At 50.7% G+C, this 13,238-nt stretch overlaps 1 protein-coding gene and 1 long non-coding RNA gene across 15 annotated transcripts in view; one reads left to right on the forward strand and one right to left on the reverse strand.

The window, feature by feature from the left end:
* Nucleotides 1-13,238, forward strand: part of LOC311594194 — a 522,815-nt gene that overhangs the window by 184,082 nt on the left and 325,495 nt on the right. The window lies entirely within an intron of this gene.
* EPB41L1 (erythrocyte membrane protein band 4.1 like 1) overlaps nt 2,048-13,238 on the reverse strand; it is a 130,669-nt gene continuing 119,478 nt past the window's right edge. For 10 of the 14 annotated variants that reach the window (XM_084775644.1, XM_084775643.1, XM_084775642.1 and 7 more), the window contains 4 exons: nt 12,974-13,057; nt 10,435-10,515; nt 9,999-10,115; nt 2,048-5,493 (listed from right to left, as the gene is read on the reverse strand). In XM_084775644.1, coding sequence (XP_084631770.1) covers nt 5,485-5,493; nt 9,999-10,115; nt 10,435-10,515; nt 12,974-13,057 — 291 coding nt within the window. In that variant the 3' untranslated portion in view covers nt 2,048-5,484. The remainder of the gene's footprint in view (nt 5,494-9,998; nt 10,116-10,434; nt 10,516-12,973; nt 13,058-13,238) is intronic. The other 4 variants (XM_084775639.1, XM_084775636.1, XM_084775646.1 and 1 more) reach the window with 1 other exon arrangement.

A 13,238-nucleotide genomic window follows, 5' to 3' on the forward strand; every position in this document is an offset into this window, starting at 1 on the left:
CTCTTCTGGCCTGCTGGCTCACATGCAGGCAGAATATTGTATAAATAATAAATAAATCTTTAAAAAGCATTTAGGGAGCAGGGCTGTGGTGGTGCATGCCTTTAATCCCAGCACTTGGGAGGCAGAGGCAGGTGGAGGATCACTGTGAGTTCGAGGCCAGCCTGGTCTATAGAGCAAGGTCCAGGACAGCTAGAGCTGTTACACAGAGAAACCTCTGTCAAAAAAAAAAAAAAGAAAAAAGAAAAAAAAAGAAAAAAAAAAAAAGAAAAAAAGCATTTAGGGTGGTAGGTACAAGATGACTTTTAAAAAATAAATAAATATGGGAGGTAGGGAGACTTGTTTGCTGAGGTTTGGATAGATAGATAGAGAAAGGAGACCTGGGTGATTTTCTTGACAGGACAAAATAAAAAATGGGGAGTGTGTTCCCCAGATGCTCTAAAGAAGGAATTTAGATTTTATATAGATTATGTTTTTAATTTCTTTCTTTCTTTTTTTTTTTTGTTTTTTGAAACAGGGTTTCTTTGTGTAGACTTGGCTGTCCTGGACTTGCTTTGTAGACCAGCCTAGCCTTGAACTCGAACTCACAGCAATCCATCTGCCTCTGCCTCCCAAGTGCTGGGATTAAAGGTGTGTGCCACCATGTCCAGCTTATGATTTTAATTTCAATCTTTACTCACAAGTACTATACTACTGAACTACACCCCCCAACCCTTTCCATTTATTTTGTAGACATTCCTTTCTTTGGCAAGTGGCATTAGTTATTTACCTTTGGAGTTCTTTTTTTTTTTTTTTTTTTTTTTTTTTTGGTTTTTCGAGACAGGGTTTCTCTGTGTAGCCTTGGCTGTCCTGGACTCGCTTTGTACACCAGGCTGGCCTCGAATTCACAGCTATCCACCTGCCTCTCCCTCTCGAGTGCTGGGATTAAAGGCATGTGCCACCAGGCCCGGCTTGGAGTTCTTTTTTAAATTAATTAACTTTTGCAGTACTGTTCTGTTGAACCTAGGACCTAATGCATGCTAGACAAACTACATCCCTAGCCCTACTTTACATTTTGTGGAGTGTGTGTGTGTGTGTGTATGTGTGTATGTGTGTGTGTGTGTAGTATATGTGCCATGATGCACACATAAAGATGTGAGGACAACTTGCAGTGGGTCGCTCTTCTTTCAGAAGGATGGGCTGTGTTACACCTCCGTCTTCCAGGTCTTAGGAACCATGTATTCACTGTCCCCTCTGCCTACAAAGTCCTCATTCAAGTTTTCCAGCTTACTTGATATCTTTATTCAGCTCCAAAATGACCTCTTCAAAGCTGGGCGCAGGAGCCAGCACTGGGGAGGCAGAGGCAGGCAGATCTCTGTGAGTTCGAGGCCAGCCTGGTCCACAAAGCGAGTCCAGGACAGCCAAGGTTATACAGAGAGACTTTGTCTCGAAAAACAAAAAAATCCCCAAACAAACAAACAAAAGTGCCCTTTTTAGGGAGGTCCCTCACTGGCCAATCACCGCCATTTTCCCCTTTGTGGTGCTGGGTTCACACACAGAGCCTCTCACGCTAAGCAGAAACTCTACCACTGAGCCACCCCCTCAACTTTGGCCAGCATGTTAAAGTGATCTCCTTCAGTGACCTTCCACCCACTTCCTCCATGTGCCTCCTCCCAACTGCTGATCTCTCTAACCAGTTTTTCCTCTCTCACTGTTTCCTCCACTGGCCTGAGAGCCCCTGACCAGCAAGCAGGTTACCCTCCCTCCCGGGGAGCCTGAGCCAAGGCCTGGGCCACAGTGGGAACTCCAGACGTTTGTTGCTTTAAATTGTTCTACATTAGAGCGTGGCTTGGTGCACGCCTTTCATCTCAGCACTAGGAATGCAGAGGCAGGTGGGTCTCTCTTGAGTTCCAGGCCAGGGCTATAAGATGAGATCCTAGCTCAAAACCAAAACAAAAGACGTGTTTACCACTGGGTGTCTCCTCTCCAGTTCTCTCTGGCTCGTGCCAGCAGCCAAGGCCGGAGAGGAGAGACAGAGGAGGGAGAGAACGGAGGCTGAGGGAGTCCATGGTTCAGCATCAAACACATTTATTTCACTTTTATTGAGTATACAAGAACAGAGAGCACACGCACACAGCACGGAGCACTGAGGCTGGGGAGCGTGGGGACAAGAGAGGAGAGAGGGGAGTGAGTAAAAAGGGACAGGACAGCATTGCAGTTGGTCGGTAAGGTGCTTTTGGAAAAAAAAAAAATATATATATATATATATATTTAGAGTGATGTTGCTCATGCAGTTTCAGGCCAGTCTTGGTATGTGCTTACAGGATTCAGAAACTGAAACAGGTCCTGGCACTTCCTATACCCTCACGTGGAAAAGATTCACAGAAAGCAAAAGTAGAGGGGAGGTGGGGGGGGGGGGCAGGGAGGTGCGTGAGACACAGAGTGGGAAAAAGCCTCAGGGTGCAAACTGCTTTGCCCTGCTCATTCAATTAAATGGGATGGGGTTAGCCCAATGTCACGTGGCGAGTTAGGAGCTGCATCAAGATGGTCACCCAGAACCCCGACTGCTCTCTGAGGCTTTTCTCACTCTGTTACCTGGCCCCCTGGAGAGAGAGAGTGCCACAGCGAAGATGAGACACACAAAAAAGCAAAAAAAAAAAAAAAAAAAAAAAAAAAAGTAGGTTGAAGTCAGACAAGACGTCTTTATTCTCTATGGAGTGGATGATGGGGAGGAAACAGTGCCCTAGATTTTAGCTTTGCAGGTCCCCTCCTCCCTGGGCAGGGTTCTGACTGCCTCTCTTATGGGGCGGTGGGGGGGAGGAAGGTCAGAACATCCATGGAGTGTGTATCTCCCCAAATACCCCATAAGCTAAGCTGGGTCACCTCATCCTTGGCTTGTAGCCCGCACTCAGGCCAGGCATAACTCTCCAAACACAGATCCTCCCTCTGAGGTATATGTGTCTAGTGTGTCCAGGCTCTGCAGTTCCCTGCAAAGGCAGGTGAGGCCCGAGTCTGATTCCAAGGGCATAGAGAGCCATTCCTGCTCTTGGCTCAGAAGCAGCGAGAGCTTGCGTACTGCAAAGTGCAGGAAGGAGGTTCTGTGGCTTCTCCATGTAGAATGGCCAAAGATCCTGGAGCAGAGACGAGGCGCTGCCACACTGGCGTGGCAACAGGCCTACCAGCCTGGACCAGGGGCATATGGCTGACTCTGCTAAGAGCCTGGCTCTTCTCAGCTGCCACAGAGACAAAAGCTAGTCTGCCCTGTGTCAGGCCAGCACCTGTAAAATAGGTAGGGTATACATCGTAGGAGTAACTAATAAGTTAGCCAAGAGGGCACATCTAGTCTGGGCCCTCGCAGAGACATTTCTTCCGGGTAATGTCTAATAAGGGGGAGGAAGTGAAGAAGCGTTCTGACGTGAGCCGGCTAAGGTGAGGGGGCAGGCTTGGCCAGTGGCTTCCCCGGCCCCTCCTCTCCTTTATGTTTCTCCTTCCACCTTGGAAACAGAGCCTGGCACAAACAGGCAACTCATAAACATTTGTTGAATAAACGTGTGGAGTGTCTTAGCAGGCACTGGGACGTGAAATGAGACTGCCATGGAACACTTTTACTCAGAAACGGAGGGACATGGCAGGCAAGCCAGAAGGAGCCTGCGTGCGCCAGGTTCTCTCCAGGGCTCCTGTCATCTCACGGGCCACTGCTGGGCTTGGATACTGCTGACCAGGGGTCTTGCGTGCCAAGGTCTGATGCAGATAGCGCCAGTGGGCAGCACTTTCCTCTCAGCTGCTGTTGTTCTAGGATAGGTGAGGCCTTGGGATGTGCAGTGTGGGCCTGTCATGGCCTCCCCTGTGTTCGTGGCCTCTTTCTCATGGCGACTTTAGCTCAGGAAGAAGAGAGTGACTCACAGGATGGGAGAGACAGAGCGGGGAAGACTGGCTGCGTTAGAGTTGCTGCATTCTACCTCAGTCAGGGCACCGTCTCCTTTTAGAGAAAGAACTAACCGTGACGAGGCGGTGAGGAGCAGGGCAAGACGCGGTGGAATACAAACCGAAACAAAGACCCTGGGGGTAGTAAAACAGAAAGAGGACTGAAAAACCAAGGCGAGCCCCCTGGGGAGGAGGTAGGCGGGTTGGCCTATGGGACCTCAGCAGCAGAGCCCGGAGCACAGGCCAGGCCCTTTAGCTACTGCTGAGGGAGAAGGCATTTTGGCCTGGCACATCCAGGACTGTGTTGCTTCCTTCCGGCCGAACCCTCACCTCTCCATGGAGGGGCCCCCACTCTCCCCACCGATCACCCAGTTACAAACACCACACACAGTTTTTCACTACACTGAATCTGTCAGCTCTACTGGGAGCTGGCCACACCCAGAGTCCAGTGTCCTCGGCTGGGCCAGTTTGGCAAGATCTAGGAACCTTGGGGTACAGCAAATTACAGTCAGGTAATTATAACTTGGCAATGCCAGCGGCATACTTACCAGCACGGTTTATTTTTAATATTTGTTTTCCTGTTACATGTCATATACATAACTTAAAAATCACAGTCATACAATCTCCTACGAGCTGCACCTCCATCATGAGAAACCGGAAACATCACACGGTGTCTACTTCCCTTCCCATGGCTTCCTTTTCGCTCTTGGAGTCTCTTCTGCTTCCCGCGAGAGTCAGAGAGTCATCCAGTCATCCACGCAGTGGCCCTCAGCAGGACCAGAGCACAGAAGAGGAGGGTCAGGGGCGAGAGGCGGGAGGGAGCTGAGACAGAGACCAGAGACAAGGCGAGTACAAGTCAAGGGTAAAGCTAGGAGGCAGGAGAACAGAGGGTGGACTTCACAGCCCAGTGTCCAGACCCAGAAAGTAAGTAGCCATCCGTCCATCTCCTCCTCCTTCCCACCGGGAGGCTCCCATCCTTTCTTTCTTGGAAAAGAATCAGCTGTGCATGTCTTGCTGCTGTGACTTCTCTTGCTTGGCTATGTGATCTTAATTTTTTGTTTGTTTGTTTTTCTTTCTTTCCTTTGCATTAGAGGGAGCAACAGAGGCTGGAGAAGATGTGGGGTGCTCGTCCATCCTGGAGGGTGCACAGCCGGGGTTCAAGGGGGGATGTCGACAATCATCGAGGTCTGCTTTTGTAGTTTGCAGGAGAAAGGGGTGAGGGAGCGAGAGATTATGATTGTTTATATTTTCCTGGGAAGAAGAAGAAGAAGAAGAAGAAAAAAAAATTCCCACCAGTTCAATTCGTCTGCAAAGGAAATGAAGGTTGCTGTACATCTTGGTTGTGGCCATCAGCTGACTGCTCCGCCAGCCCCGGCAGCAGTGCAAGGACGCGGTGTTTCCTGTATATATATATCTATATCTCTATATATCTATATATATATGCTTTCCCTTCCCAGTCTCTCATCAGTGACAGTGCGTCGCAGCTGGGATGTTGGTGTTGTCGGAGAATCCTGAACGAAGGCCCCTTCTTAATGGTTCTCTGGCTCGGGTTAGACCAGACATGCCAGCATCTCTTCACGGAGGTCAGGACTCCTGGGTGCCAGAGGCAGGGCGATGGGGTGGTGGGTACAAAGGAAGGGAGATAAGGAAAATTAGTTACTTTAAATGCAAGGCAAGCAGCTCTAGCTACCCTTTGCCCTGCATCGTGGCCCAGAGAGGGAGAGAGACTTATCCAAGGCCGCGCAGCTTTACTTGTGGCAGCTAAGGAATGGCCCACGTGCACCAAACTCTAGAGTTCCTGTGTGTTTGCCTGTTTGTTGCTGAGGAGGTGACAGCTTTCACTTTCGTCTGGACATCTTTTAGACAGTCCTTTGATGTGACGGCACCAGCGCTGTCACTTTACTCTTCCTCCCTTGCGCCTCCCAGTTCTGCAACTGTTTTACCCAGGCTGCACGTCTCCTGGCTTCCTGTGCATCTCTGATTTCTTCCCCATGGACCTGCTGTGGCCTGGAGACCAACCACCAGACAGCAGTGCTTAAAGAAAAACAAAACAAAACAAAACAAAACAACAACAACAAAAAACCCCAAAAAACAAAAACCACAAACAACCCCCAAAAAAACAAAACAAAACAAACAAACAAACAAAAAACAAAACCAAACAAACAAACAAACAAAAAAACCCACCAGAGTCTGGAGTCCAACTAAGGTTTACTTACAGAAGTGTGGCCTCTGAAGTCACACTTCCCACTCCCTGGTCTGTCTGCTGTTCTGTAACTGTTTTTGTTTTTCTTTTTCTTTTTGTTTTTCAAGACAAGGTTTCTCTGTGAAACAGCCTTGGCTGTTCTGGACTCCCTTTGCAGACCAGGCTGGCCTGGCCTCGAACTCACAGCGATCTGCCTGCCTCTGCTCCCCAAGTGCTGGGATAAAAGGCGTGCGCCACCACGCGAGGTTCTGCTCTGTAACTGTAGGCAAGCGTCGCAATCTTTCTAAGCCTCTATCACTTGCTCTATAATATGGGAGCTGCCTTACACAGAGAGGGCCCCCCCCCCCCATATAGGAATAGGAGCGCTGAATGAACGCCCTGTTGCTATTGCTTCATTGTAGCCCTTGCCTTGCCTTCCCCAATAGCCAGAGCTACCATCTACCTACCTCTGCTACCTCAGCGGCAACTACTCAAAAACACAGCATTCCAGGAATGTATTCAATGGCTTAGCAAGCTGGTAGCCGCAGGATGAAGGTGAGAACCCAAGCTTCCTCTACCCCTCCCTTCCCCTCAGGTAAGGTGAGGAAGCTCCAGGCAGCCAGGTGAGTGCTGTGCTCTTGCTCACAGTGTTTGGGAGACAGATCCTCTCAGGGGGGGACGGGGCAGGAAGAACCCAAACCGTACTGTGCGTAACAATTCATTCTTCTCAGATTAGGACAGCAGTTAGTTTACCAGACTAACAATAGTGACTGGCCTAGCTCTTATGGAACACTAACTGTGTGTCAGGCACTACGGTTATACACACACACACACACACACACACACACACACACACACACACACATATATTCTCTGAGACAGAGTCTGGGGAGTCAGCGTGCTGAGGAACATGGGTAGCTGTGGAGTCAGACACATTAGGCTGTCTCTAATCAATTCATTGTGTTCCCAGCGCTATGCAGCTATGGGCGAAGCCTGTTGAGGTCGCTGAGCATCTGTTTCCTCATTTGTGGAAGAATGAGGAGACAGTCCAAAGCCTGGTGCCCAGCACAGCGTAAGTACCCCACAAATAACAGCAGTGGATACATACAGTGTGTGCGTATTTAAGCCAGGGGTCACCTTTGAGTGTTGTGGCTTCTCTGTCTATATTGGTTTTGCTTTTGTTTGTTTGTTTGTTTCTTTGTTTGTTTGTTTGTTTTGAGGCAGGGCTTTCTGACCAGCCCGGAGCTCACCAAGTAGACCAAGCTGGCTGACAGGCAAGTCCCAGGTACCTACCTGCCCATCTCTGCCTCCCCAGCAAATGGCATCACAAGTGTGTACCACGGCACCCCGCTTTCTAAAAGTGAGTTCTGGGGGCTCAAACTCAGGTCCTCACGATTGCGTAGTAAACATTTTACAAACTTGAGCTATTTGCCCAACACTTAAATTCCAATTTTTTAACTTAATAAAAAGCAAACATGTGCGGTGGTTTGACTATAAGTTGGCCCCGCAGGCTCACATACTTGAATGTTTAGTCACCAGGGAGTGGAATTGTTTGTTTGAAAGGTCTAAAGGATTAGAGATGTGGCCTTGTTAGAGGAGGTTTGGGGACAGGGAGGGAGCTTTGCAGTTTCAAAAGCCCAGGCTGGGCCCAGTGTCTGTCTGTCTGTCTGTCCGCCTGCCTGCCTGCTGCCTTATGGATCAGGATGTAGCTCTCAGCTCCTTCTGCAGCACCATGCCTGCCAGCCTGCTGCCACGCTTCCCGTCATGATGATAACAGACTTAAAACTGTAAGCCAGCCCCCAGTTAAGCGCTTTCCTCTATAAGAGTCTCCTGGGTCATGGTTATCTCTTCACGGCGACTGAGACACATGTGTGAAGTTCATTTTGATAATGATATATTTGGGGACCTAGGGGTGTAGCAGAACACTTGTCACTATGTGCCAAGTCCACGGGATTGAGCTCCACAGCCTTAAAAAACAAAAAGGAGGGCGCCGGGCGGTGGTGGCGCACGCCTTTAATCCCAGCACTCGGGAGGCAGAGGCAGGCGGAGTGTTGTGAGTTTGAGGCCAGAAGCAAGTCCAGGACAGCCAAGGCAGCCCAGAGAGACCCTGTCTAGAAAAACCAAAAACACAAAAACAACAACAACAACAACAAAAGGCCTTGGAATGCAGTGCAGTCAGTAGAGTGCTGGCCTAGTGTGCAGCAAGTTGGATTTCCAGCACAGCACAGTACTGGGGGGGGGGGGGGGGGCGGGGGGAGAGGGGAGGGGGTGTGAGGGGTTGGGGAAGGTGCCTGAAATTCCATGACTAGAGAGGTGTAGGCAGAGGATCAGGAGTTCAAGGCTACCTTGGCTACCAAGTGAGTTCAAGGGAAACCTAGACTATGAGACACTGGCCCCGACAAAAACAAAACGCAACAAAAACCGTATTACTTAGCTCAGTATATCCCCTTTTCATGTCATAAGTATTAAAATTACTGAGATAGCTGGCTTTTTTTTTTTTACCCTAAATCTTCAAAATCCTACATGCATTTATCCTAAAGCACTTTTCATCTTGAATGAGTTGTTTCAAGTGCTTGATAGCCGTATTTGCCAGTGACTGCCATATTGGACCACACAGAAGAAACACTGCCATACTGCCATCATTGCAAAAGTGCTTTTGGATGAGACTGGTCCAGACCATAAGTCAGCATCCTTTCAAATGTCAGGACAACACTTCAGCACTTTCCCTCTAAGAAGGTGGAACTCAAAGAGAAAAATTCTTTTGTTTTGTTGTGTTTTGTTTTGGTTTTTTGAGACAGGGTTTCTCTGTGTAGCCTTGGCTGTCCTCGACTCGCTTTGTAGACCAGGCTGACCTCCAACTCACAGAGATCCACCTGCCTCTGCCTCCCGAGTGCTGGGATTAAAGGCGTGTGCCACCACGTCCAGCGAGACGTGTACCTCTCTAAAAAACCATTCACTGGTTCAAGAAAAGGGCAAAGAGGAGACCAGCTACTATTTGTGGAGCCTTTGAGGTGGGTTTGTTCCCCAGTGTCATGCAAGAGCTGTACACCGTGCACAGACGTAAGGGCAGCGGAAGCTTGCCTTTGCGGGGTAGCGCTGAGGAGAGAACCTGGTGTCTCGCTCATGCTAAGCATCTGTTCTACTGTTAGGCTAAACTCCTAGCACTGAAAACTATCTCTGTGTATCTTCATGTAGCCCACCCTGTTGGGAACATTCCCTAGAAAGCCTCCTTGTCATTCTTCGCTGTCACAACCTAGGGGTCACACCATTCTGCTTTTATTCCCAATGGGATAAACATTTAGCCTGCCATTCACTTCCAGTGAAGGGAATCACAGAGCCGGTGCTTCCCACGTCTGAGACTTTCATCTTCTATGTCCCCTCGCCAGTGTAGGCTGCAAGAAGCCTGGCATGTCCCCACACTGCCTTACTGGAGACCTTGAAGGCCTTTAATGACATAGAAAGAATGGTGAGGTCCTTGGGGGTCTGGCGCGGGAGGGACCGAGAAGTCCTGAGTTCGTAAGCAAGCAAAACGGATGAGTCAGAGGCTGTGAGCATCACATTCCGTTAGCTATATCTCATCTCCTTGATGGAGACAGAGATTAAGGGATGGGAATGTGGTACCCAGACTGGCCTGCACCTCCATTTACATCAGTCCCCGACCCCCATCAATCCTCTCACCCCTTGTGGACTTGCTTTTCTGGACTTGGGGTTTTAAATGCTAAAGAAACCGAGATGCCATTTTCTCTCCTTCCTTCCCTTGGTCTGGAGTGGGGCCTCTCTCTCTCTCCTTGGAGCCACAAGCCCGGTAGGTGAGGGTCCCAGCAGATCATCTATCTGGGCTCTCAGTGGAGGTGCCCCTCTGAGATTCTTTGTACTGCTTCCTCCTCCTCCACACTGCTGAGCCCCAGGGCCTTACCTGTGGCTTCCTGTCCCTCTCCTCCGGGGATGGGTCTGTTTCTCTGTAGACAACAGCTTTGGTTACCAGCATGTCTGGATGCTGTAGTTTGGCTTCCTTGATGGCCAAAGCCAGGGCCTGGTGGGCAGAACAGCAGAGTGAGGCACTGTAGAATAGCGACCGTGAGAGAAACCGAACACCAAGCTCCCACTGCATGGCTGGGGAAACTGAGGCCCAGGAGAGGTGGCCGAGTTAAACAGTTAGAGGAAGAGACTAGAGTGTGTGGATCTTCCAGTCCCCCATTCAATGTCCCCTCTTGGGGGTTTCTTACCTGAATGAGGTCAGCAACGAATGGACGCCTTCTCTGCTCAGAAGGGCAGCCGTGCATAGGTCACCCGTTATAGGAGGGACAGGATACCAGCCTGTGCCCCGGAAATACTATTTCCTAGCCCCATACCTGGTCTTGATCGACATCTTCGTCCCCAGTAATGATAATTCGCTTCTCGATTCTTGTCTCGGAAAACCCTCCCTTCACAGTCTGCAGAGAGAAGCAGAGGGCAGGGGAGAAGAAGGTGAGGTCCCTCTTGGGTCTGCTGTGACAGGAGGCCTACACACCTCAGCCTCAGCCAACCGACGAAGCTGAGAGATGGCAGATCACGTCTTTCCTGGTCTCCTCAGTGTTCTCCTTTTCTGGTTTGGGGACTTCAGACCGCACGCAGCTCCCGGCTGGCTTGTCACCACTCCCTAGCTACCAAAACTGCCCCATTTATGTGTCCCGCACGCAGCCAGCTCAGATGCTACTCCCTGCCTGGCAGAGCCCCAAGGCATCCTGTCTGGCCTTCCCCGACCACTGAGTCTATGTCTCTCACGGTTCTGGGCCTCTGCATGGGGCTGACCTGTGTGCGCAGGGTCTCGCTCACCTCCTCTCCAGGCTGCGAGCTCTGGAGAGCGGAGCTTGTAATCTGACCGCCTCAGTACCGCCCTGCCCCCCACCCAGGACCCTTCCCAGGCTGACCTGGCAGTGCTGGATGTAGACCTGTCGTTGAATGAACAGATGAATGAAATGTGAATGGTGACAAGGTTCTACCTTAAATGACTCAGAACAACCCTATGACGATAACTTATTCCCTCCACCGCTTTCTCAAGGAACAGGGCGTGGAAACAGAGGATGCGCCGGGACCTAACTGGCTGGTATATTCAAGGAGGATGTGACTGAGGGAAATCCTAGCTGGAGGGAGGCACAGGTGGATAGAGAGAGGGGCCCCACGTGGTAAGGCACAGAGCAGAGTTTTCTGAGCTATCTACACTGTGAGGTGTGCCATGTAAGGCGTCCCCATAAAGCCGGCAGGAAGTTGACACTGTGCTCTCATGTCTTTTGAGAGGTTGCTTTCTGGGAAACGGGACAAGGTGCCAAAGCTACAAGGTTGCAGGCGGGGGGCCCTGGGTAGTGTGGACAAAGGGACAAGTGTTACCAACCGCACTTTCCCGTTTGGTGGCTCAGCTGGACCGTGAGCTCAGCACCTGTGCTTTGCTTGGCTCCTCAACCTCCCAGCCACAGCTGGGGCCTCTCCTGTTTTCCCTGGCCACCCAGCTGTGAACTTGTTGCAGCCTCCTGGCTCTCAGCCTTTCTAAATTCCTAGGCTGTCACAGCTGACAGCCCCGCCCCCCTCCAGGGCACCTCCCTCCTCTGTGCTCCCCAGCTCCCACCTGGCCCAAGCCCTCACCCCCGGGCCTCAGTTCTTTTTTTTTTGTTTGTTTGTCTGTTTTGTTTTGTTTTTCGAGACAGGGTTTCTCTGTGTAGCCTTGGCTGTCCTGGACTCGCTTTGTAGACCAGGCTGGCCTCGAACTCACAGTGATCCTCCTGCCTCCACCTCCCAAGTGCTGGGGTTAAAGGCATGCGCCACCGCTGCCCGGCCAGGCCTCATTTCTTATCAGGTACTCTACAACTTTCCTCCCTCTACCCGCCTGAACCTCCTTTCTTTCTTTCCATTGCAATGCTGGGGATCGAACCCAGAACCTTGCCACCGAGCTTCACCCCCAGCCCCAGCAAGCCTATTTTCACTGACTCACTACTTGAGGTAAACACGTTCTCCAGCTCTCCTGGTTCCTTTAGACCAAGATCCTCCATTGTCAAGTCAGTCCCAGGGCCCGGTGCCTAGCTCATCTGCCTCCATGGTCTGTATTTCCTTGTCCCAAGTGCAACCTATTTCCCAGGCCCCCATCTACACATTGCTGCCTGGTTTCCTACAAACACACCTCATTGTGTCATCTCCAGCAGGCCGGGGGTGGGGTGGGGGTGGGGGGTGGGGGTGGGGGTGTGGTGTGATGGTAGGGGGCTGAGGGGAGTGTTCAGTAAGGTTCATACTCACTAGCATTTGCTTAACAAAGTAAACACACAGTGTCTGCCCCTCCTGCTAGCATTGCCTCCTGGCTCCTCCACCCTCAGGCGGTCTACAGGGAGTCCCAAGACCCTACTCAGAGGCTACTCACTTCTCTCTTATGTCGGGTGGGTATGCAGGGAGGACAGTACTATAATTGGTTTCATCCCTAGGGGCCTTGCTAGGCAAAGGCTATATACCGTTGAGAAATATCTCCAGCCCTCTCTACCTTCCATTTTGAAACAGTCCCACCAAGTTGCCTAAGCTAGCATGAACTCTTCCAAGGCCTGGCAAATAACAGCTTTTTCCAAATGCGACTTCCTAACTTTGGGGAGCTTGCTGTTTATCACTCTTCTGAATTTGCCTGGCTCTCAAGGTCTGTAAGTGGCAAACATCACTGTTCGTAACTACTTTGGAGGAGAGCGTGTGACCCCACAGACTAGCTGCCAGTGCTGTGTGCAAGGCCCTACTCCTAGGACAGTAGTAGCAGAGGAAAACGCACTCAAGAACCGGCAAAGGTCCCCTCTGTGCCTTAGAGACTGAGGAGCCATTGGTCAGCCATGGAAATGACCTTCCCACCTACAGCCCGCTGGGGCCCGGGAGCCTGCTGCTACTCACTTTGGTGACATGGGTGGTGGTAGAGGTTGAGAGGGTTTCCGCGGTGGCGCCATACGTGCTGGAGAGAACATCTTTCCCGATGATCTGCAGAATATAACCACCCCCACCCCGGGGGTCAGGTCAGGGCACTGGGCTCTGAAGGGCAGGCAGGGCTAGGGAGACTTTCCCGGGAATAAGCAGGGACCCCGTGAAGGTGAAGCATGGAAGCCAAGATGCTTTGAACCATTCATTCTTAAACAAGAATGCCAAAAATCTTTCCAATTCT

Source organism: Acomys minous (assembly GCF_964271855.1).
Source record: "Acomys minous genome assembly, chromosome: 3".
NCBI classification, from domain to species: domain Eukaryota; kingdom Metazoa; phylum Chordata; class Mammalia; order Rodentia; family Muridae; genus Acomys; species Acomys minous.